The 26,042-nt window shown below is 40.3% G+C and overlaps 1 protein-coding gene across 2 annotated transcripts; it reads left to right on the top strand.

Moving 5' to 3' along the window:
* Window positions 1–4,718: 4,718 nt before the first annotated feature.
* nploc4 (NPL4 homolog, ubiquitin recognition factor) lies at window positions 4,719–20,631 on the top strand. 2 transcript variants are annotated; one of them, XM_071531171.1, is made up of 18 exons: window positions 4,719–4,862; window positions 5,632–5,712; window positions 7,594–7,703; window positions 8,432–8,514; window positions 8,581–8,677; window positions 8,809–8,857; window positions 8,973–9,067; window positions 9,168–9,291; window positions 9,532–9,711; window positions 11,556–11,642; window positions 13,603–13,674; window positions 13,776–13,902; window positions 15,108–15,268; window positions 15,518–15,589; window positions 15,756–15,848; window positions 16,329–16,445; window positions 16,960–17,062; window positions 17,189–20,631. In XM_071531171.1, exons 1-18 carry the CDS (start codon window positions 4,848–4,850, stop codon window positions 17,350–17,352), a joined length of 1,830 nt encoding a protein of 609 aa, XP_071387272.1. In that variant the 5' UTR covers window positions 4,719–4,847; the 3' UTR covers window positions 17,353–20,631. The 2 variants fall into 2 exon arrangements, with proteins under 2 accessions (XP_071387272.1, XP_071387271.1); XM_071531170.1 differs by having other exon boundaries at window positions 8,432–8,677.
* The last annotated feature ends 5,411 nt before the right edge of the window (window positions 20,632–26,042 follow it).

Below are 26,042 nucleotides of genomic sequence, written 5' to 3'. Positions count from 1 at the left end.
CACCATCGGCATGTTTGGCGACAAAAGACGGCTGCATACAAGGAAAAGCACCGGATGCCCACGGTGAAATATGGTAGAGGAACTTTGATGCTTTAGGGCTGTTTTACTGCTAGTGGTCCAGATCTTGTTAAGATCGATGGCATAATGAATTCCACTAAGTATTAGGATATTTTAGCCCAAAACCTGGTTGCCTCTGCCAGGAGCTTGAGACTTGGCCATGGAAGGACCTTTCAACCAGACAACGACCGCAAACATACATCAAAATGGTTGCAGGAACACAAAATCGATGTTTTGCAATGGAACCCTACTGAAAATCTGAGGTCTGAATTGAAGAGGGCAGTCCACAAGCACAAAAGAATGTCAAGGATCTTGAAATGTTCTGCATGGAGGCACAGTCCCTCCCAAACTGTTCTCCAACCTTGTCAGACATTACAGTGAGAGGCTGTTGTACTAAACCATAAAACATTTTGTGTTTGAAGAACTTAAAATAAAAGTGTACGACTCTCCCATATGTTTGAGCCCAAAATATGACTCATTGCATGTGTTGCATGCGCCCGACCAACCGACTGAAACTTAAATCCGATTGACTCCAGATTTAAGTTGTTATTGTTGTTATTTTGGAGTGGAAAATGCAGAAATCGGACATGTAATGACCCGGAAGTGGTATATTTGTTTACAAGTAGAAAACGGTGGTAAGTCTGTCTCGTCTTAGCTCAGTGTTTCTGAACACTAATATGAAACCGTGAATGGAACTTCTTTAAAAATGTAAAAGTTTATAGCCAGACATTATCTGAAGCAATTTTGTAAAACGCGATTGGCAGCCTCTCCTTCAGTGATGGATTACCTTTACTGACTGAATTACAGTTTTTCACAATTGCTTACACACTAAAACTGGAACTTGGGACACAATCACTAAAACCTGAAACTCATGTATCAAATCCCTAAACCAAGTCTGCAAACCTACAAGCACATTTTCTGCTTTTCACTCAGTTTGCAATTCTCAGTTCAGTACAGCAATTCTCACACTTTTTGCAAAACACTACACACAGTAATGTGTAGTGTTCTCTCGTTCTCTACATTAGGCACAACATTCAAAAACTAAAACTGCTCTTCTCCCAGTCCGCACATGAAAGCTAAGAAAGGTTTCATCCCACAGGCAGTTCTAAAAAGATCCTAAGCCAAAGTAACACTTAAAGTGACAGTAAACTTTAATGTCCTCTCATTCCAAGGCAGCACATATAGCAGAGGTAGTTAAGAGTTTACAGTTTTTCACAATTGCTTACACACATTTTCTGAAACTAGGGCTCATTTTCTCAAAACTCTAAACACAAAACACAAAACCACTAACACAAAATGCAAAACTCCATAAATCACTGGCAAAATGAAACACTTAATTCAAAACCATTTTATCTCTTTTCAAAATGTTATTTTGCAATAAAATGACACACACAACCATCAAATGAATACATCTTTCTAACAACCGACTACATACTGATGTGCTCAACGGGAAACACTATTATGAATATCTCATCAGTAGGCTTATGCCTTTTGCATGTTCAATCTACACTCATGCACAGTAGCCTGTTGTAAAAGACTGTTACAGTATACAGTAATATAGTAACACAAATACTTTATTTCAATCACAAATACTTTATTTCAACACTTGAATGAGTGTGTGTGAAGTGTTGATGTGTGAAGTGTTCTACATACAGAACACAATGCAGTAGGATAAAAACAACAACAAAAAAAATTGAAAAAGGATAAAAAAAAAACATGAGGCTGCATCCTGCCTCCTGTTTGGGTCGGACAGCACCTCATCTAAATCACAAGCCAAGACTTGTCATCTCTCAGTTCGGCAGAAGATCTAAAAACATGATGTGATTGGTTAGGGTGCAAGAATATTTCTATTTTTCAATATGAAATGACACATTACTGTAACATAGGCCAACCATCACTGAGTAGCACAGGCCTACTGATGTGTAGGACTACTACTACTACTACTACAGTATACTATAAAGAACAGTAGCATGGTGTAGACAGTTTAGGCTACTTTCCTATTCTCATTTCTGAATGTCTCGATGATGGAAGCAGCAGTGAAGCTCAGGTTGGACTGGACTCTGCCCAGCCTCCCTCATGCTCAACCCATGTCGACCACATGGTGAACCAAAGTGACCCAGATCTCATCTGAGATAACTGTTCTCCTTGTTCTTCTTTGTCCTCGCCCTCCTCTTCCTCCTCTTCCTGTCACTCCTCTTCCTCTAGCTCTCAGTGCAACATTGGTTTCCATTGTTCTCAAAAACAAGACAGCTCACCTGTGGCCTTTTTTATAGTGCTAAAGCTCTGATTTCTGAGTGAACAATTCAGATATTAGTGTTTATATGTGTGATGAGTGGATGTTGCTAATTGGTAAATGAATTTAAACATTTGGGATGGCAGTGCTTCCAAAGGAACACATGTGATTTTAGCTTTTGAATGTTGTGCCGAATGTAGAGAACGAGAGAACACTACACATTACTGTGTGTAGTGTTTTGCAAAAAGTGTGACTGAGAATTGCAAACTGAGTGAAAAGCAGAAAATGTGCTTGTAGGTTTGCAGACTTGGTTTAGGGATTTGATACATGAGTTTCAGGTTTTAGCGATTGTGTCCGAAGTTCCAGTTTTAGTGTGTAAACAATTATGAAAAACTGTAATATGGAAGATGGTTTATTAGAAAATCAACTAGCTCCATGGATCCAAGTGGACTCAAGTCAGAGGCAGCCGGGCTGTTTGTGCCCAGTGTGCACTGCGGTGCCTAATTACGGTACACACTCTTTACGCCGCAATATGGTGGCATTCACATGTGCATTTGTACTACATAAAAATGACTAGTTATGAATGTACTTTGGTGAGACCTGTGCGTTGCTGGATGGCATGGATTGATAGACATCAGTGCGTGAAAATAGCAGTCCATTAAAAAAGTTGAAACTAGCTGGACTTTTGACAGAGGCTAAGTAAACAGCAATCAGGTAAACTGCTTCAAAATGTTTCGAGACTCAGCAACCCACAGCAACTAGCCTAAACCCAGGTGGTTTCAGCTGAATTTGACAGATACCAAACGTCCCATGACTGGCTTGTACACCAGGCAGTAGGCTAGAAGTCACACACATGGACATTCACTTACCAGGAGATCAGTGATTTTACCTATAGCAGGTAAGTCAATGCATGAATTAAATGTTTTGTTTTGATCGTGATTTCCGTTCATTGGTTTGAGATGCAAGGTAAAAAAAACAGGCAACTCTCACTTCAATAAATGTCAAACGAAGGCTTAAGCAGGTAGTTTAATAAAGAATAGTCTTGGGAACTTCACAGAGAGGGATGCCATGGTCACATTGAAAAAAACGAGGATTACTATGAAAATCCTGACTAGAGTTAGCCTAACAAATAAATGTTGAATTAATCGGTTCCACAAAGCCTATGGGGCTCTGGTCCCTCTTCCTACCTGCTCCATCAGATTCTGCTAGAGAAGAACAGGAGCTCCCAGCACTTTGCTCTGCTCAGACTGGGTCTGGGCTCCTCAGACAGACAAGACAGAGAGGACAGATCTCCAGGAGGTTTCACCTCTAGCTCACTGCACACACACACACACGCACACAGAAGAAACCAGGGTCGATGACAGATGTTGGGCCAAGAAAAATTACCCAAAATTGACATCCATAGCAGGAGTCATAGGTAGGAATGCATGCTAAACATAGATAGAGTTAGCAAACAATTTCCCTACAATTACCTGTTAGCTGAGTGTAGCTGAAGTGCTGGGTGCTATTGGCAGCTGTCGGGATGCTGTGGGGAAGTGAAATGCTCCTCTTCTCTACCGCGGTGTCAGGTCCAGGTGATAATATATTAAAGTAATATTTTGACTTTTTCTCAAAATGACCACTTTATTCTCGTAATATTATGACTTTTTTAACGTCATTTGGCCCATGGGGTAAGACCAGCCTCAGAGCCAGGAAAAATAATCGATTGCAAAGGATTACCAAATCAGCAAATAGATCCCGCCCCATTCACTTTGATTGGCAGACGGCTGAGACATTATGAAAAGTTACATTATGAAATGAAAAGTGTTATTATGAAATGAAAAGAGGATCAATGAAAAAAGAAAAAGGTAAATAAAAGAACTACTTTGAAAAATGTAATTCTGAATAATATCATCATGTAATTGAAAATAAAAGCCATTTGAAAACTAAAAAAAGTTTTTATGAAATAAAAATACAATTAAATATAGTCATGTTATTGTGAAAACAATTATGAAATATTATTTAATATTTTTTTAAACTAAAGGAAAACAATCAATTGATTATTTATTTATTTATGTATTTATTTATGTAATTATTTATTTCACTGACACATATTTATTGTAACTATTTTGGTCCTCTATACTATATATAACAAAATGCGGAAAAAAGTCAAGGTCAAATAAAAAACAAGTTTGCAGTAGCCTAGGCAGTAAGGTCGTGTGCATTGAAGTTGTATAATGTTCCCTTGTCCTGTCCAACATACATTTCTGAATGTTTAAAACAGCATTTTATTTTGTTAGCTGTTCTATTGCACAATGAGTTGTAGTACCGCTTCAGTTAAGACAGTGGAACACACGCTTTTAGCTACGAGAAGGATTGTTTCGACCGTGGTATTAGGGGTGTGGGACCACTGGGAAACTGACGGTCGCTAATGTATGCAACACCCGGTGTTTGAGTTGTGGGATGGAGTTTCGTTGACACTATCCAGACAGTAACGTTACGTTAAATTTGTAATTACCGTAATCATTGTCGGCTTAGCAACACAGCGATACCTATCGGGAACACTCACCCGAGCAATATGGCAGATAATATTGTAAGTATGACAGGAGGTTGTATTGTTGTTAGTGAGGAGTCGGACTCAGCTAACGTGAGCTAGCTTATTAGCCGAAGTCCGGAGTGATGAGGCAGCAGAATTAGCTTGCTAGCTAACGTTAGCTACCTATCGCTAGCCAGAGAATGACTGGGGCCTAGTTAGTAAGCTAACCAGCTCACCGTAGCCTTTGGCTATCTTACGACGTCCAACTGAAAAGAAGCATAGTTGGCTAACGGTGAAGCTAGATAAACAACTGAAAATTCGGAATAAAACTCTGTAATATTGTTTAGCATGTTAGCTCACTAGCTAGCCAGGTTAAATCGGTGTTGTGTGATTTTCAAAGAAGCGTTAATGTTTCTTGTGGGTTGACAAAAAAGTGACATTTTTGTTGACTTTGTGAATGAGCCCTAACGCCGTGACAGCGTTAGCTACCCAACAATTAATTCACCGCAAAACCTTCAACATAGCCATAACTAGTTGAAGCCGCTTGGATGAAAGGTAGAAGCTCATGAGCTAACATTACTGTTTTGCACTGTCATCGTTGTCATACTGTCCTGACACTGACACCTCTGTCAGAGCAGGAGTTGTTTGACTGAAAGGTATTGGGAGATCGCTCTCGGGCAGTTTTTGGTTTATTCTATCTTTGCTTCACAATTAGTTTAGACCACTAACACTGGAGTCCTGAAACCCAAAGTATTTGAATTGACATACAGACCACTGAATGCAGTATGTGTGGGGTTTCATTTGGGCTCTTTTGTTTCTCATTAAGATCATCAGGGTACAGTCCCCAGATGGGATGAAGAAAATTCCTTCTACCAAGAGGGAGACTGCTGCTGCTTTTCTGAAGAAGGTACTGTGTGGAAAATGTAACAATTTGTTCAGATACATTTATCAAAATCTCATAGGCCTAATACAACACTTTCATTTTCTTAGACTTCACACTGAGACCATATTTCCAATAAATCCCTCAAGGTAATCATTTTGTTCCAAGTCATTATGCCCCCCTCATTCCCACTATTCTCTGCAAGCATGTTTTTGCCAGTGGTACAACACGTACACTACAGCGGTGCTAGTATTGATGTGTACTTTGTTGTCATAAAGTACACCCGTGTTTCCCTGGATTTTGCCTGTGCCTGCTCAGTGTTAATTTATGTATGACGCTCTGCAGGAAGGGCCAGGGCAGTGCAGCGCTGCAGTGCTCCCATATGCCCGGCTGGCTAACGGGAGGAATCCACTCTGGATGCATGGCTCGCCGGGGAGCTTTGTGTTCAGAGAGTGTGGCGGATGCACTGCTTTGCACAGTTGTGAAATGTAGCCTTATCACAGCTGCTTGCTAGGTAGTGGTTTAAACCCCAGCTCCTACCCCACATATGAGAGTATGGAAGGAAGAAAAGAAGGAAACATAGTAAATAAATGTGTTTTTGGTGTTAAAATTGGCTGAGTGTGAGTAAGCCTAGTTAGTTTTGTTCTGTCTTAACTCTGTGCAAACATCAGAACACAAGCATAAATGACATAATGACATAAATGGGATTTGAATTACCACATCATTGGATCTTGAATCCCCAAAATAGAAGAATGATTCATCGGACTAGTCACAGTGGAGTGTTGCAGCAGCACCTCATTAAACATTCATGTATCTTTGTTAAAGCAGGATTGTGCTTTCTGCAGATCAATGAAAAGAGTATTTTCGTTCCCCACTAATGTGCAGCCAGTGGAATAGAACAGTGAGTGTGAGGCAAAGCAGAGAAAGTCTGTGAGCCCCACAGGCTATTTTCTGTAACTGAGACAAGGAATGAATGGAACTGAAAATAATGTTTTATCTCATAAAGTTTGACAGTATACATTTTCGCCCAGCATCCAGTGATAGCATCTTAAACTGGGTCCTGTTGTGTGGCTTGAGTAAAATAAGTGCTTTACTTTGCTCAGAAGATCTAGCAGCATTGACCTTAAGTTGAGAAAACGACAGTATGGCTACTGTTTCACAATGCCAGATTCATGAATTGCTAGTACATTGGTATTGCTGTTTAGGCCTAAATGCTACATAGTCGTAAGCCATTGGTAGATGGCCTATGATGTCTACATGTCATCAGATGTCATGGCATCTATGTCACTGTCTTGGCTACTGAGAATATATTCAGCGTCATATCATAAATTCAGTTTTACTGCAAGGATAATCATACGCTGATGTATACATTGCAGCTCAAATTGTATTAATTATACCTCAGATGATGAAGTATAGGCTGGTGACCAGCATCAGGTTGAGTCCCTGTCTGATATGAGATGTGATGATGAAACTGCCATGGGATACTTTCTTGGCTGGCTGACTCGGAGTGCTCTTAATAGCTCTGAGATTGGCTTGCTCTGTGATGACCTTATGAGCTGCTCCCACAAGCCCACTTTCTCCAATGCCAAGCTGCTCTTTGATAATCTGCTTTGACAGGTTAATTGGCATTTGAAGATTGGACACCCATTTACTCAAGCATATTTTTCATTGGAACATGTTTTTTTTTTTTTTTTCATAGAGTAGATTCCAAGGAAGGATGAATCATTTCTACTTTCATAATCCACTTGGCTTGATTGAAAACATAATTTATTTTGATTTTCAACATCAAATGCATTTGGTAGCACATAGAAGATTAGTGTCTTCTTGATTGTAGGCAAAATTATGCAAGGTTGTTCGAGCCCTTTTTCATCCCTGCTAACCAGCACAGGACACTCTCCTCTCTCTCAGGTGGCCAAAGAGTTTGGATTCAATTCCAATGGCTTCTCCATCTACCTGAACCGCAACAAGACTGGAGAGATCCTGTCCCAGAACAAGACCCTCAGCCTGCTAAAGATCAAGTGAGTGCTAGCAGTGTTAATCATGATCATTATTAGAAATATAAAGGAACCTAAATTTGACAACTTATCAGTCACTACTTAAGTTAGATTTAGAACCTAAAAGGCATTTAATTTTTTAAATTGTGTTCTCTAGTCGTATGGAGACCTATCCAGGTTTTGAAATGTCATGAAAATTTCTTGGATTTCATCTAGTCAAATGTTTAACATTGAGCTGCTGGAAGATCTAGGTATCTGCTTAAAGGAATAATGACACGTATAATATATTTCCACATTATATATGTCCAAGTGATAGTTGTAGCTAATCAAAACAACAACTGGGACATTCAAATGTGCCATCCAGAAAAAAGTAACATGTGAACATAGATGCTAACGTATTGATCATGAAAGAACTGTCATGGAAAAGACATAGAATTTTCTGTCAAATGTGCAGCTACCCTGGAATGTTTTTACATGCAGACCACACTGGATTATTTATGCAGCTTGACCAAAAATAGACACTTAAAATTGCTTGATATAATTATAATCACATTTAATTTTAGTAAAAATTAAACCTGAGAATATGTACATTACAGTAGGTCATCCTATTTGGAATGAGATGAAATTAGCCCAGTTAATGGATTATTTGGCTGCATGTTAATGTACTCATTAATTGTGTTTTCTTTGCCACTTGTATTAGTTTTGTCTTCACTGATTTTCATTTTCTCTCTTCCTCTCATCTCCCTCTCTAGGCATGGAGACATGCTGTTCCTGTATCCCTCAGGCTCCTCAGGATCCTCCGGGGAGGTCATGGACACGGCCACCCCACACTCATCTTCGTCACTACCTTCCACCTCCTCCTCATCCTCTTCATCATCCTCTTCTTCATCCTCTTTGATTCATCGCTCTCAGTCAGCACCCCAGATCCAGGAGGATGAAATTGATCAGTACCTGGCCAAGCAGGATGGCAAAATCTACAGGAACAAAGATCCACAGCTGTAAGGATTGATTTTTGATTTCATTTTTTTTCATAGACCTTTTACATGAGTAGGTTGAACAGACAAAAGCCAACACAAAGATACAAGTGAGCTGTAGATTTCAGTACATACTGATCCTCTGCTTATTGCAGATGTCGACATGGTGCCCTTGGAAAGTGTGTGCACTGTGTACCATTAGAGGTAAGTGAATTTGTCTCTGTTTTTGGTCGGTCTTGCCTTGACAGATCATAATGTTAACACCAACACTGTTAACCTGCGTTTTCTCAATTTTGCTCTGACTTGCCTTCCTCGCCAGCCTTTTGACGAAGACTACCTGAATCACCTAGACCCGCCAGTCAAGCACATGTCATTCCACGCCTACATCCGCAAGCTGACCGGTGGATCTGATAAGTAAGAAGCACCACCAGTTGTTGTTGTTGATTTCCTCAGTGGAAATACCCACGCCCTGCTTGTCAAATGTTAACATCCTCCCCGATCTCTTCTTCCACAGAGGGAAGTTTGCAGCCCTGGAGAACATCAGCTGTAAGATCAAGTCGGGCTGTGAGGGCCACCCTCCTTGGCCAGAGGGGATCTGCACCAAGTGCCAGCCCAGTGCCATCACCCTCAACAGACAAGTATGTGCTGATACCTGTGTGCCTGCAGCAGAGAAGCTTACAATGAATGCATTACTAGAGTAGATCACCAAAATTCAAAGAAACCAATAGTAAGGAGTGTAAGGGTCAGGACTGTAGTGCTTTGTCAACAGTCCTGTGAGCTTAGACTGATCCTGGAAGAGATATGGGTTAAGAAGAGAAATAATAGCAAAGGAGAGAGCACATGAATTTATATATCTTTTTTTAAATTTTTTATCCCAGAAATACAGACACGTGGACAACATCATGTTTGAGAACCACACCATTGCTGACCGCTTCCTGGACTTCTGGAGGAAGACGGGCAGCCAGAGGATGGGCTATTTGTATGGCAGGTACACCGAGCACACAGACATCCCTCTGGGCATCAGAGCTGAGGTGGCTGCCATCTACGAGCCCCCACAGGTGAGTGCGGTCTGGATTCAATTTACTGGCATCCTACATAGGTCTGGAAATGTATGGTGTAAAAAAAATAAATAAAAGAGTAATTTTCAGAGCTTGAAAATTTAAGAAATTGCATAAAATGTTCTGTCAAGTATGGGTAAAATACTGTTATGTTTTGGACCCCTTGTCATCTCGCAAAGTTATGTATATGATGCTATGTAAAGCCCTTTGAGACATGCTTGTGATAAAGGGCTATATAAATACACAAGACTGGAATAGGCATTTTCCATCGAAACTTGTCACCCTACCCCTTTTCAATGCTGTTTTGTGTATTGAATCAGGTGCTGTGTTAATTGAATTTGCTTACTCAGATACAATGGATAAAGTTTATAATTCATCATGAAGTACAACAGAATGAGGATTTTGAAGGACTATGCTGTTGTCTCAAAATGTTACCGGACAGTATGGAGGGTGTTGTTATTGATTTATCTGCCAAAGTCAAGTTTTACCAGCTTTCGGCAGGTGGCAGATGTTCATTTCAGACTCTGATCTTGCATATCATGACTGTTGTTGTTATGAAGAATAATCTTCATCTATACAGGGATGGCATAGTGAATAGGGGCTAGGCAGTATGACTATCAATATAAATCATATTGAACACTAACCACCATTCAAGATAAGAAATTCAGGTCTGGCAAAAGTATGAAATTGTGAAAACACTTTCAAAACAGCATAGGAATTGCTCACACATGGTGAAGAAAAACGATTAGTGCTGGTTGTGTAAAAACTGGCATATTAGATTAGATGAGACTGGAATGATCCCTATGGCAAAATTGGGTCATCACAGCCGCAGAGAATAGGTATAGATGACAATAAGACAAATATAATACTGAAGATAGTACAATGAGTAATTACAACAGTTGAATTTATTTAGAATAACAAACCAAATAATACAGCATCTTTGGTAACAGATTTACAGATTTGATATGCAAGTATGCATCGCTAGCTACTCTCATTATTAGGTACACAGATGGAAGAACACATGTACAGAAATGTGTCCAGACATGCAAATATGCATTGTAAGCTGTTCACATTTAACAGTTTAACAGGTTGTGGGTAATGTATGTACAGAAATATGTGCAGATGTGCATCATCTGCAAATCACCTTGCAAATTAACACTACAATATTAAACTGGCGCTTGTGATCAGACACTGAAACGCCAACATCAAGAAAGCCCACTGCTCCTCTACAGAGTTGTAGTAACCTTGGGTAAATACAGGGGGGCAGTAGACTCAAAGGTGGATAAATGCACAAAAAATAGAGCAGCAGTTTTGAATGTTCAAGCAGTGTTCAAGTTCTGAAGAAAATGTGGTTATTTGATGTTTTTGTTCAGATTTTTGCTACTGTATGGCATATCTTCATTTTTTTTGGTAATTGTTGCCAATAGTCATAAGTCTTATCAAATCAATAGGAGTGTTTATTTCTCAGTTACTTCATACAATATTCTATCCATCAATAACTGAAAGTCCTTGTTCAGCAGCTCCACAGTATTTTTCTTTCATTAATTGTTGTTTAGTTTCACTTTTTTTTTAAGTCGCTTGATTGATTGAATTTATTTGATAATCTTAAAAACAAGTACATGAGTAAGATTGAGCCAGAGCAATATCTTGACCTACAGTTTACAAATAAAGCACAGGAGCTTATTTCCATTGTGGTCCTCAAGAGGGGTGGGGGTTGTTAAAAAGACAGTATGGCATCCTGCACAGACCAAGGCTTAGGTCTCAACACTGACATATTCCATTCTTATTATCTTATTATTCTTATTATATAGTTGGTTTCACCATTCTTCCCTCATATGTTTCAGAATGCCACTCAGAACAGCCTGGAATTGCTGGAGGATCCCAAGGCTGCAGCTGTGGATGAAATCGCTGCCAAACTGGGCCTGTGCAAGGTTGGGCTGCTCTTCCTGCTGTCTGCTTTATTTAAAACTATAGCTCTATATAGCTTCAAAAAGGCACATTAAAACCGTACGACACTTAGCTGATCTGGTGTCACTCAGTGCAGCTGTTTTAAATGAGGCCGTTTCCTATCTTGCTTCCACACTTAGTTTTCACTCCAGCAGTGTGACAAACTTTGAATCTTGAACTCGGTGGACTTTTGCCAGCAGTGGTGGGCGATGTCATTTGAGATATTTTAAGTACAAAATGTGAGAGAGTTTTTTTTTTTTTTGCCAGGGTTTTCAACAGTTCACTTACTTTAATATTTTGTTAATTATAGGGCAGGTGTCACAATTGAGTATTTTGACTTTTGTTATTTGGGACACTCACATAAACTCTTTGGTGAAACAAACCAATTGAAAAATGTATTTTTTTTACAATACTTATACTCGTGTTTCGTCTTCAGTTGGTGAAATAGGTTGCTGGTGTTACCACCCCTGTCAAAGAGTTGTGCAACAAAGCTAGCAGTAGATGTTTTCCATAGTTGGTTTCCATGGCTTTTTTTTTTGGTCTTATCTGTTAGGAAGTGCACTGGGTTTACGTTCGCTTCCCTCAACCATTATGTCTAACATAAATGAACGCACATGGGTACTACTCCTAAACCACATGTTTTCAACAATTTTGCGCAACAAACTGCTTTACGTCGTCTGTAGAACGTAAATACGTCCACATGGTAGTGCTGGGCAATATGGCTATATCAATTTTTATCACAATATATATAAAATCACTCTTTCTGTCAGGTTTAAAGGGTTAATTATACTCCTGAATAAAAGATGAATAGATCAGTCAACTTTCATTTAAAACACTTTTTTATTGCCAGAATAAAACTAAAAAATAAATAAACGAACAAACAGGAGCAATTTTTAAATTTTTCAACACTATAACCATCTTTAAATAAGGATAACGAAATCAAGCAATGTTCTTCCGCTTCTTCCAATCTGACCTGAACGCAGCAGAAAGCTGGCAGCCAGCAAAGTGAAGAAGATGCGAATGTGAGTAATGCTAAAAAGTATCAAATGGACTATTATATCTGAAATCTCATGATAATTGTTCAGTCGCAACAATTTGAAGACGTGTTGATAGGACGTGTTTTAATTGCTTTTTGGGTTAAACTGTTGGAGAGTTTGCTGTGTGTGTGTGTATTGGACAGCAGCACTCCCAGCTAACTGAAGCTACGTAAAGCTCTACAGTGAAGTAAGTCATGAAATATTGACCACAATAAATCGGCATGATGACAAAAACTAGGAAAATAAGCCCTAGGTTGAAAATAACCAGAATTATCCTTTAAGGATGAGAGGAACTCTGCTATGGTCATTATCAAAAGTTATCAAGCTGGTTTAATTTCGAAATCGAGGAAAATTAAACTAGATATTGTTTTATTGCCCAGCACTACCACATGGCAAATGTGAGGTCTGTTCACCTCCAGCCTTTCTGGCTCATCTGGTAGAAACGGTATGGGCAAGTCTAAACCTTAGCAACAACTTCTACCAGTGTAACGTTTGTACCGGTGTACTTCCCACCACTACATGTATCCTTTGTCTGCCTAGCATGCCCATTCCTTTCCAATGATTAGAGACGGGGAGCAGTTCTCTCAAGTGCATGAGGCTGTCATCAATATGGTGGCATTCTCAGAATTCCTGAAGCTTCAGAGTGTGATGGCGCAAAGAGCTTCCATATGTTGCCCAGGCCATGAACGTACCAAGCCCTTATATCACATATGCTTTTCTTGTTATAAAGGAAAAAAAGGCCTTTTGCTTGAGTGCAGAACTTTGTGTGCTGTGTATGGACAGCATTTGCCTTTTCTATCCTGGATGCGGTGCTACTGTACTGTTTATGGGTGTGTTCTATGATTGTGATGTGTGGATTAGGATGATTTTGCTGTAATTCAACTGTTTGCTCTCCTCTGGCTGGTAGGTGGGATGGATCTTCACTGACCTTGTCTCTGAGGATACAAGGATAGGCACCGTTCGCTACAGTAGAAACAAGGTGAGGATCCATATAACTCTACGCAGTTATGTTTTTCAGGCTAAAGCCAGTGAGACATGTATTGTATTTCACATCCTAATTGTTGTCCTTACTTTTGTTAGGACTCGTACTACCTAAGTGCGGAGGAGTGCATCACAGCTGGATACTTCCAGAATCGATATTCAAATCCCTGCAGACTCTCCAGAGACGGCCATTTTGGCTCCAAATTTGTGACTGTGGTGGCAACAGGTAAGTGGTTGGTTACTCTGAGGTGAAATTGGCCTTGAGTGCTGAGATGAGCTTCACCACCTCTTATTCTAACCTTAAAGTAAAACTGAAATAGGATTTTGATACTGTTATTTGTGTCTAGACCATGAACATTAATGTTAACATTTACCTAAAATATTTTTTTTTTTTCCCAATTTCCTGTACAGAGGCCCTTAATTTAATAGTGACTGTTCAAAAAGGTATCTTGCTTAAACCATAAGCCAGAAGGACTTTCCATACTAGCAGTACTATATTGAGTGACAATATCTCATGACTTGATTAGGAACTCGATCATCCATTAAAGACGGTGGCTTAATTTGAAAAATTAAACGTGTGCTTTGTTTTCAGTCTGACTCTAGGCAAAGCGATTATTAAAATTACGAAACTAGTAATTGAACAACTTCACTTTACTTCTTATTGACCACCTAGTAATATAATAGTAATAATATAATATATAGAAATATACATCCATTTAGTGTATTCAGAAGCATGTGAGGTGCCTGAGTTGTTCCTTAATCCCCTCAAGCAGGTACATAGTGGACTTAGTTTTGAGGCCAGTGGAGCAACATAATACAAGACTAAACTCAAGCTCTCTGGGGCTCTTTGTTTGGTCTGTGTGTTCAAGGCCAAGTGTTTACACTCCTTCCATTACAAAGTTGCAAGACCTCCTCTTATACTTGTTCCAGCTTGGGCAAACTCCTCTCTGTTTTTACTTTCCCTTGTATAAAGAAGCAGTCTGTTTGCAAATGAGTTACATGTTTATAGGGCCAAAGAATATTTGGATATTAATCACTTAAAGTATATCACATTGAAATAGACAACCTAAATAGGCTGTAATAGTAGCCTTCCCATCTTCCTTTAATGGTAATTGTGATTTATTCCAATATATAGTTATTTTCAGGCACCCAGGAGTATTTAGCAATTTGCATGACTATTTATTTATTGTTGGGACAGCCATTGTTGATGGTGATAGCTCAGAAACTCCTGAGGGCATAAGTCTTGAGTACTATGTTTGACCAAAATTAACTATCGCCTTAAGCAGGTATAGGATTGCACTACTGAATAGTTAGTAATATGAAAATGGAAATATTTCTTCAGCCAGCAACAAGGGGAAACGGTATAACTTGACTAGTGTTGCAATATTCTGCAGGTTAATATATTTGTCTACTCTTGTGCTCTGTGTGCAGGCGGTCCAGACCAACAGGTGCACTTTGAGGGCTACCAGGTGTCCAACCAGTGCATGGCTCTGGTGAGAGACGAGTGCCTACTGCCCTGTAGAGACGCCCCGGAGCTGGGCTACGCTAAAGAGTCCAGCCCCGAGCAGTACGTACCGGACGTCTTCTACACGGTAATAAGCCATACACCACACAGGTATAGGCTTATAGCTGCACACATATACAAGGACGGACACACACATGCAGCTGCCACTATGATATTATTATACATATATATAGTGATAGCCTAAGGTCGAAATCCATTCTATCTGAGCATGACAGAAATGATCAGACTGCATCTCTAATGATCAGAATAATGTCCCCTCATACAGAATCAATTCATATACAGTCCCTACTAATGATTTTCTCCTTCCAACCAACAGGATAAAGACAAATTTGGAAATGATGTCACATTTCTAGCCCGGCCTCTTCCTGTGGAGTACCTTATCATAGATGTGAGTATGATATGACTTTTTCCATGTTCAGTAGATGATTTTTTGTTTTGGCAGCATATGTTTTCCATTTATTTGTGGAGTTCTTGCAGTGTACGCTACTTCATATTTTGGCTTTGGTAATATAATGGGCTTCTAAATAAATTCCTCTCATTTTCTTCTTCCACAGATAACTACCACTTTCCCAAAGGACCCCCAGTACACCTTCTCCTCCACACAACGTTTCCCCATAGAGAATCGTGATGTCCTGGGAGAGACACAAGTAACTAAGTTACACAGATAGACTCCTGTTTATCCAAACCTTCTCACCTCTGATTTGACCAGTCTCAATTAATAGGCATATTGATAAGCAAAAAAAAAAAAGGGGGGCAATGTGAAAACGTAAATTTTTCTTGTTGGAATATTGTGGTTGATTGTTGCAACTAAAACTAAAAGTTTAACTGTTTAATTGTTAAGCATGTATGTGGTAATAATGTTTATTTGTTACAGCTTCTTAGCTGTAGCAGCCAAAGGAATGACCCACATACTTCTGGCGCACAAGGCTCTTGTTACACCGTTTCTCTTCTCTGACTTCCCTCTGTCCACTGGAGCCATATCTCTGCTACATTTCAACCTGTCATGATCAGTCACAGCTTAGTACCAGAGAAAATTAGGGTCACTTTGGGAGTCCAAACCCTCCTCGGGGGTCAGAGGAAGATATACATCTTGACCATGTCCCCATTTTTTTGTTATGTGTCCATAGGATTTCCACAGTTTAGCCACATACCTGTCCCAGTGCACCTCCGCCGTATTCCTGAATATCGTGTCAGACTTCCATCTGCTCCTCTTCCTGGTCACCAATGAAGTCATGCCGCTGAGAGTAAGTCAATACATTACCTCAAAGCCACATATGCAGGCAAGGCAAGCACACATCTTTTTTGGTTGTGTGTTTGTCATGCAGCAAAATGGTTCGATTATGGCCACATTTTTCTCCAATCTGGAAGTGGTTACTAGTGTCGGGATGTTTTCACTCAGTCCCTTTGTTCATGCTGGTTACATTTCAAATTGGCCTTTGGCCCGCCATAACTATCAAAAACGTCTGTTATTGGCAAAAACTAATTTAGTAATGTTTCTTTGTGTTTGACTTTGTTTCCCTTTTATAGCCAAAAACAGCATAGCACTTAGATGATGTAAGTTACTTAATAGGCCCATAAAGTTGTAGATCAAACATTGATTGCTCGAGTAGATTTGCATGTCTCCAATAACATCCTCAACAACCCCTGAACATCACAACAATGTGGAAACAGACTTACAAAATGGCTAACTGATGTTGTGGGTTTTTTGTTGACGTATGTCCTCTGGATTGATCGGAGTATCTGTGTTGCTTCTTGCAGGACAGCATTGGACTCCTACTAGATGCAGTGAAGACCTCCAATGAGGATCTGGCACAGACTTGGAAGAAGTCTGAGCAGTGGGCCACCATCGAGCAGCTGTGCAGTAAGTCACTGCTTATCAAGGAGGGCACAGTCCCACACACAGCTCTGATTCAAAGTTTAAACTTGATTTATATTGTGTTCTAATGCATGTATTCTGTCATCCCGTCTCCTCCCCCTGTCCTTTCAGGTACGGTGGGTGGGCAGCCATCAAGCTCTCTGGAGTACGGGGCCATGGGCGGCGGCCCCTCTGTCCCTGCCTCATCCTCGGCCATGTGGTCCTGCCTCCACTGCACCTTCATGAACCAGCCTGGCACGGAGCACTGTGAAATGTGCAGTCTGCCCCGCAGTTAAAGTCCCCGTCCCCGTCCTTTTCCATCCCGCTCCCAGCCCCTCTCCCCCAGTTCCCCTAATCTTCTCCAGCCCTGCCCAGCCCCTCTCTTAACTCGCCAATGACATCACCGCGCCGGGACCAGCTGCGAGATTTGGATGCCCTTTTTTTCCGCCCCACCTCTTAGCCTCTGTCCTTCCCATCTCACAGACTGCTGTGGGGTAGAAAAAGAAGCGCAAAGGGATGCACTCGTTTACACCAAATTCAATGAGTAAATAAAGTAAAACTGATGACTGTGTTTTTGTATCCCATCTCACAGTGGCTCTCGCGAGTGGCGGGGTACGTTTAGGTAAAGCACTTTGGCTAAGGCTCCTTCCTTCAACCCATGGCCCCCAAATAATCCCCTCTTGGCTCAAATAAATATTGCTGTGACTCAGGACAACAGCAAAGACTCTAGTGTTTGGATGTTCTCTCTCACATCAGTGCCCCTCTCTCACAATATATTCTGGAAATCTGTTGTGTAAATAATACATTTGAGGAATGATACTGTTATTTAATTAAGCTTTTTTTTTTTTATCTGATTGTAGCGATACCTTGGAATTTTGAATCTTCAGTTTGGACTTTGCTCAGTCAGGTTTTTATAGGTCTTGGTCCCTTTCACAGTCCCTTACAGTACAATCATTGGTCCAACCCCAGACTTGAAAAGGCTAAGAGCTTGGGTGTAATTCCACTGAAGGAGAGAGTGTATATTTTCATTTGTAAATCACTTTGAAAATGATTAAAAATCAGTCAAATCCCAGATTTGAAAAGGCAGTGGCAAAAAGCAACTTGCCCAGATCCACCCTTAGCTTTCCCCCCTGGTTGCAGAACTGATGTGCTGTCAGTGGCTCAGGCGTTTCCTCAGTGATTATTACCTTTTTGGACTGATGTCCCACCCACTGGAGGTGATTTCAAGAGAGATTACCCTGGTTTGATGGAATTGTAGCTTTTGGGTTTGGTGTTTTGAACTTGAAGAGGCATAATATGTAGCCTATTTTTATCAGCTGTGTTTTTTTTTGCTGGTAAGATGCCCCAAGGCACCATTCATCATCATGCCCTTACTGACTCGCACTGTATTAGCCGTGAGGTGCTTCTAGAAACAAATGGTGCTCCCCACTTTCTCTCGATCACTCCCTACCTGTGGTTCTTACTTTCTTGCTGGCGCCAGTCCAGAGGGGCCCGACCATAACAAATGGTCCTCGTCTGATGGGCCCCTATGGGTTTCCATCACTCAGCCTTCAAAGACTTCGGCGCTCAAAGTGCTAGAGGTCGCAGGTCACTGTGGGGAGAGAAAGATGCCTAACATTACACTTGTCTCATCAGTCCAATGTGCTGCACATCTGGAAGTGGGAGGAAGATGGAGTAAAAAAAGTAGGAGGCATGGTGAGCTTAAATAAGGGCAGGTTGAGGTGAGCATTGCCTCTGTTCGGTTTTGCAGATAACTATTCCCTAAAGTAAGAAACCGGAGCTTATTCCAGCAGGAGTAGTTTTACATCATGAGTGATGTCCACCACACAGAATGCTTTTTTCTCCACTTGGTTTCCTTCCATCATGCTACAGTTGGTGTAGAAGGGGGCAGAACCTGAAAATATGTGAAAAGCACTTATTCTCTTCAATAGCACTAGAGGGTGTATAGGTCACTTAATATACAGTCAGCAGCAGGCATATTAGGATAGTGGGTTAAAACTGGTATTTTTTTTCTTTTGCATGTTAAAATCTGTCATTTTTATCATGTAAGAATAATATTGGGACCAATATTTTTCTCATAATTTAAGTAATGAAAGTTCAATTTTGGTTGCACACCGCTAACATACAAAAACAGAATACTTACTTTGAGTTACTCTGCCTAAATGTTCATAAAGTCTCTAGCATACAGTAACCACACTGCTAATTTCCGTATGCAGTTATGTGGGAACCCTTTACAGGCAGTGTGGTGCCGGAACCAAGGTTTTTGGTTGGTACAATAACCCATAGTCTGGGTCTAGTCTGGGCAGAGGTTTAAGAGGCTGCATTAAGGGCTAAGCAGAGCATCTCAAAGATGATGTCAACAGTCAATGTAATATTGATGAGTAATAAACATAATACAGTTATTGTGTATGAGGTATGTGACCAAAATGACCTTGCATGACTTCAATGTATTTACATTTTTTCTCATGCTCATCTGAAATTGGAGTACTGCCCAGATATTTTTCAAACATGGTTTACTAGAAAAGCAAAATCAATAGCTGACAACCTGCACTTTCCCCTTATTTACAGCTTTTGAACAATATTAACTTCTGTAGTTTTTGACAGAAAGAATCACTTTTAATCCACTGTTCCAATACTTTTGCCACTGACTGTAGATGACTGATTTCAGTTCACATGGTTCTTCTTTCCATCACTACTTTTCATGTTTAACTGGCTTTTTTTCCCCTATAGTTTTGCTTTAACTTTGTGCATTGAATACCTCAACTTTTACCAACTTTAGTAAACTATTTCCACAGTTGGCTTGCCCAAAGGATGCTCCGAATGGCAAGAGGATTGAACGTGTCACTAAAAGTGTTAGAAGTTGCTATTGGGGAAACTGGCCTTTTCAGTTAAGAGGATGAGTCACCATGGGCTGCAAATTATGCTATTTATGAGATGTGTGCTTTTTTTTGTAAGAGCTTGGCAGTAATTCCATTGATGAAGTGAGTATATATTTTTAGTTGTAGATTAATTTGGAAATGGTTGAAAAAATGTTTGTTTTGCCCATTTATATCATTTTTGCCCCTGTGTGAATTCTTGAGAGCGATTATCTGATGTCATACTAAAGGATGGCAGTGAATCTTTTTTTTTTTTTTTTTTGTATTAATCCGGGGAAGGTTTGCTGAGCAAGCATGCTCTTGGAGTTACGTCCTCACTGTCCACTGAGCTAACTAGGGACCCTGAAAAGTTGTATGCTGTTGACCTGGATTTGAAACAAAATAAATAATAAAAAAAAACAACTAAGAATTCCTATTATGGATAATCATACTGTCTGATTTGTTGGTTGATGGATAGATCGTTCAGAATTCCTCAACATTGACAATGTGCTGCCAATTTGCTAGTCATGGACATAAAGTTCCCTTGGTCTCTTTTGAATGGAGTTCAACCTGGTTTTCATCACTGTGTGCACTTTGACCACCAAATCTATCAAGTGATTTACAGTAGATGGGGTATTTGAAGAGTGGGGTTTCCATTTTTTTTTCAAGTTCTTTACCAGGCATTTGGATTGAAATACTATTTTGACCAGACTTGTTAAAAGGCCATAGACAACTGTTTCAATAAATCACACCATTAACCATCACAAGACCCTGTGTTCAAATAGCTTGCTGTGTGCACCTTTGCATCTTGTAAAATGGCCAATACACTGCAGAGTTTTTAATTCATCATACTGTAAGGAATCCCACCTTTTTTCCCTGAGGGAAAATCTTGACATATATCTTTACAAGGGATCAGAGCCTGTTACAGAGGTGTCAAATGTAAAGTGAGCCCTATCGCTAGAGACACCGGCCTGCCTCCCCAGGACCGCAGATGGACAGCAGATGAAGGCCAGGAATGCTGAAGTTGGAGGTGACTGTAAAACATCAAACACCTCTGCAGAAGGACCCAGAGGAGACTCAACCATCACATTGTGGCAGCTTACAGTTCATCTGCAGTTTTTGGTGTTTAAAAGAAGTAGCCCATCAGCTTGAGTGTTGACAAGAATTGTAAAAAAAAAACAACAACTTTCATGTTATATTGATGGGCTCAAAACAGAGAGTTAAGACAGACGTCTTGATGGAATGCAGTGCAGATCAGTCTTGGAAGGGAAGAGAAAAGTTTCACCAGGCTTGCACTTGACTATTATCCAAGTGAAATCATGATGTATGCTGTGCAGTTTGTGTGCGCCTCGAATGGGAGTGGAGACCAAGGACACACCCTCTTCTTAGATAATGAGCTGTACAAAAAGCAAGTCTCAGTTTTGTCCAAACTACATTGTCTCACTTCTTTGGACAGTGATATAAAGGATAACATCTTGGGCCAATGCAGGTATGTATGTATTCTACACTTTGTCCACATCTATACAGTAATGAAGATGATGAATTTTTAGGTGGCAATATAACTCTTGGATGTTGCCTTTTTGTCAAAGCAGTTTGCTGCACATTGTGAATTCAGTTTCCTGTGATACTCAAGCATCTTTGTGCATTTGTTGTAATATGCAGATTTAAGGGATGAAGGCTGTTCTAGCTCTGCTGGTCTTGCTGCTGGCTCTGGGTGCTGCTCAGAAACGGAGGGGAACCCAGAACCCAGAATGGGACTATAGGAATGAAGGTAACTGGTGTCTCCTGTTATTCACTTCTCAAGACGAGCAATGAAAAGAGTAGGATCCTGTAGTGTCCTTTTGCCATTTAAACCAGTGGTTCTCAACGTGGGGTGCGGGGACCACCAGGGGTCCTCGAGGGGGTTCCAGGGCGTCCTCAGCAAATTGATGAATTGTTAAACTTCACCATTATTTAATTTACATTTGATCATAGTTCCACTCTCTATACAGACAGTCATGGAATTCTGGACAAAATCATATCTAACAATAAAAAATATTCTCAGATTTGGGATCTGAGAGACAAAATCTCATAAAATGGGGGTCCGTTGCCCTAATGTGGACTAAATTAGGGGTCCTTAATAAGAAAAAAGTTAAGAATCACTGATTTAAACCATGATTTTACAATATGAGGAATAATGGAAAGAACATGGCCATAGTTTTATTATCTGTCATTTTTTATAAAGGAAGACTGGCTTATAAGAGGAACAGCAGCTCCATTGGTAACGTCATCACTCTGTGTTTCTTTGTCACTTTGGTTCTCTCTGCTTGCTGCTGCGTATGTAGCAGAGAAAGTCAACACCAGAGGATGTGCCAACCTCACTGTGGTTTTAGACAACTGGAAATATGCCATCATGACCCAGGTGAAAGATCTGCTCCTCCACGACCACAGCACTGTGCTGCCTGACTATGGAAGGTGTGTGCAGGTCCTTTGTTCATTTTTGTATCAGGATCTTCATTTTGATTTTGCCATATCAAAAAAAAAAATCTGAGGATATGTGAAGAATCCTCAGTTTTCCCCTTGATGTAAGTTGCTTTTGTGCTTTAGTGTTCCAGTAATAACACTAAAACTAAGATGTTCTTTTTTTTTTTTTTCCTTCCTCCTTTTACTCTCCCCTACCCCAGGATCCAGCCGCTGTCGGACGCCCTGGGAGATCTCTACAAGGAGTTCAACGCCCTGAAGGAGCGCCTGGGCGAGCTGACCTCCAAGTTCGACGGGGTGGAGGCCTTCGTGGACGACGTGCGCGCGGGAAGGAGCCCCGCGCCGCCCAGGGCGGAGCCGCGACCCCCGGGGCTGCTGCCAGGCGAGCCGGAGGCCGCGGCCACAGAGGAGAGGAGCCGGCCACCGGGCAGGAGAAGCAGGATCGTGGTTCGGAGAATCAAGAAGCCTGCTGGTTCCCAGGACTGAGAGGTGTGAACCGGAGATGATGAACCTTTTAGCTGCAACACAATCCTAATCATTCCGTTACTCTGTGTTTCTTTGGCACTCAAGAAGGGGGTAGAAAGTAGGCTATAGCCTATTATGTTACATTCAATGAGGAGGAAAAACACAATTTTCCCACAAGGGCTGCAACATATCAAACTGCTTGACAACCTTGTACTCTTTCATTTATTTATTTATCTTTTCATAACCTGGCTCCATGTAAAGGCTGTAAATATGTTTTATTATCTATATGTCATACTGTTTCTATAATGTCAGATATCTCTGTTGCAAGTAGGGTACTTATTTCATATGAAAAAAAATACACCACAGGCAATAGCATTTGTTGACCACAAGATGGCTCCACAGCATTAAAAAGCTACACCTAGATTTTTAATTTAATTAAATTTAATTCACAGGAAAGTATGGAGTCTGACTGACTTAATTTGGGAAGGATGGTAAGAAACGTACTTAAATAAATAAATCAAACAATGTCGTGTCGTCTTAGTCCTCTGTTTCTAACGTTTTGTTTTTTGTTCCTTCATTATTTATCATTATATTCTATGTTTAGAGTTTAGCAAAAGAATAAATGGCTTCTCTGGGGTTCTGGTGTTGTCAGAAGCATACGATAGTTATGCAACCTTCATAACTATCGGAAATGTAAATAGAGCGCACATGAACAACACCAAAGAGGTGATTAGGTTGCCTATATGTGAAAAATTAAGATGTGACTCAGCAACTATAATAGCCTATGTGAGGGGGCGGAGAGTATGGAAGGGATATCAACACATATACTGGCAAAGGTGTTGAATTTTATTAATAGGCATTATGTTATTTTTTTGTTCAATAAATTAAAACATCAATTACATGGCTGATATGCATGTTCTCCTCTTCATTTTGACGCTGCAGCACAAAGTAGCCCTATCACTGCTTCACCTGACTTCTAGAGCAAAACAACAGCCAAAAACTACTTTTGTTACAAGGTCCATTTTGTTTATTATTTCGCCACAAATCATATTTGTTACTACTGAAATCGAAAGTGGGAGCTTACTATGAGCACTTGAAGGCAGCATTAAGTTTCCTCTTCGATAAGACGCAGGCAGAAATGAAACTGAAAGGTCGTCTTCGTTTATGTTAGGGACAGTCGTACAATTACGTACTAAATAATGACTGGAAGACTTCTTACATGTCCAGATACAGTGGGCAAGTTGACCTGAATTGTGTGTAAGGTGTTTTTTATTTATTACTACTTAACATAGTTAACATAGAGAGCTTATATAAATGTTTTTTTTTATGTCAAAAGAAACGCCAGCTCTTAGAGTAGCATTACTTAAAGTGTACGACATTCCCTTAAATTCACCACTGGGAGGAGACAACAGGTGACGATATAAACTGATGTTTTCCACTATTCCAATAAAGTTATCGCTTGTGACAGACTCGTTGCTGCGTGGACTGAGAAAAGAAGTTATTGAGAAGGTACACAACCGAAATAATCTTGTCATTATTACTGTTTTTAGTCGTTAATATCGTGCTTTACTTCTAGTACGCTACTAAGTTTAATTAGCCTACAGTTTATTACAATTGAAACGTATAGCCTAATTAACGACTGAACAGTGCTAATAGTATAGCATTCGGCTAACTTCTAAGCTGCTTTATGAATAAATGCTGACAGAGTTTTCCATTTAAGTCTGACTAAAAATCACTACAATAATCCCGTAGGTACTTATCGTGAGTTTTTGGGGGACCTGTCATACTTTATGGTCTTTTTTTTTTATTTCCTATGGTATCACTAAAACATTTCTAAATTAACTTATAATGTGTCTGTACTTGGTTGGTAGGACATGGTGTTTTGTTCTAGTATTAGTATAGGATTGTCTTTGGTATAATTGTTCTGACCTACATTATGTTTTTAAGTATAGGATCCTTCCAGAAGATGAATAACCCCATCTAGGAAATAGAAATCAGATTTGTTTTCCTCCCCTAAACAAGTTGTGGCAGCATTTCTCATTATGCCACTCCCTTACTTAGGCCCACAGTAATCCAAACTGTCTCTTGGATTGCATTTGCTCTACTTTGTAACTGAAGTAGAACATTAGAGTTGAAGTTGAGAGTTAGGGGTGCATGCAGTGTGTAATTGCATGGAACTTTATATTCAGAGACAGACAACAGGAGGAGAGGGGATCAGGGATTCCCCTCAGAAAAGAGTCCCTGCAGATGGAGGGGGGAGCGGAGGATCTCCACGCTGCCCATGGATCCCAGACAGATGGCACGAATAAGGAGGATGTTGCAGCCAAAAGACCCAGGACGAGGCAAAAGGTAGAAATAACGGCATGTCCTCGCGAAGAATGCATATCAATTTTCAGGATTTCAGAGGAACTTATGCTTCTCAATCTTACATATACAAAATAATATATGAACATTTAAGACCTACAACCTTTTATCTGCATTTTTGTTGTAACATTGCATGTCTATTTCAGGCACAAGCACAATGCGATCCCAGCAAGAAAGTTCAAGATATAAAAAAGAGGACAAGGAGAAATAAAAGAAGAAAAAAGAATGTTTCCAACGTCCAAGGAGAGGGAGATGTCAAAAGTCAGAACACAGACAAGGACAAGATGGAAGTTATAGAGAGTATAACCAGCCAAATTCAGGAAAGCATGACACTGGAAACACAACAGGAGGATCACCAAGCTGAAACCAGTCAGTCTCAGCCCCAAAAAGATGGATCTGTGCATAATGTAAAAAACAGTGGAGCAAAACACCACAAAGATACTAAGATGGTGCAAGCTCAGACTCAAACAAGGAAGTGTAAAGGCAGGAACAGAGTAACACAGACTCCAGTAGTTGTTCAGAGCAATCAGGAAACACAGACAGAGGCTGCAGACTTTGCGGGGCCAAAACAAGAAGAGCGCACTGAAGAGACACAGCCTTGCCAAGGAGAACACATTGCCAATGCCCAGCCAATGCAAGATGACCACATTGCCAATGCCCAGCCAATGCAAGATGACCACATTGCCAATGCCCAGCCAATGCAAGATGACCACATTGCCAATGCCCAGCCAATGCAAGACAACAACACTGCCGAGACGCAGCTAAAGCAAAACGACCACACACTCGATACCCAGCTGCAAGACACTGCTAAGACTCAGTTAAAGCAAAATGACCAATCTGAT

This window comes from Centroberyx affinis, unplaced genomic scaffold, assembly GCF_046629955.1.
Source record: "Centroberyx affinis isolate AG114_WGS23_722 - 3 ecotype Tasmania unplaced genomic scaffold, CSIRO-AGI_Caff_v1 ptg002048l_1, whole genome shotgun sequence".
Taxonomy (NCBI): domain Eukaryota; kingdom Metazoa; phylum Chordata; class Actinopteri; order Beryciformes; family Berycidae; genus Centroberyx; species Centroberyx affinis.
This window is presented reverse-complemented; position numbering and strand designations above follow the sequence as displayed.

Excerpts from the sequence above, each read along its gene's own strand:
- nploc4 (XM_071531170.1), top strand. Across the intron at positions 9,712-11,555 it reads CCATCTACGAGCCCCCACAG|AATGCCACTCAGAACAGCCT; the intron begins GTGAGTGCGGTC and ends CATATGTTTCAG. Across the intron at positions 17,063-17,188 it reads CACCATCGAGCAGCTGTGCA|GTACGGTGGGTGGGCAGCCA; the intron begins GTAAGTCACTGC and ends CTGTCCTTTCAG.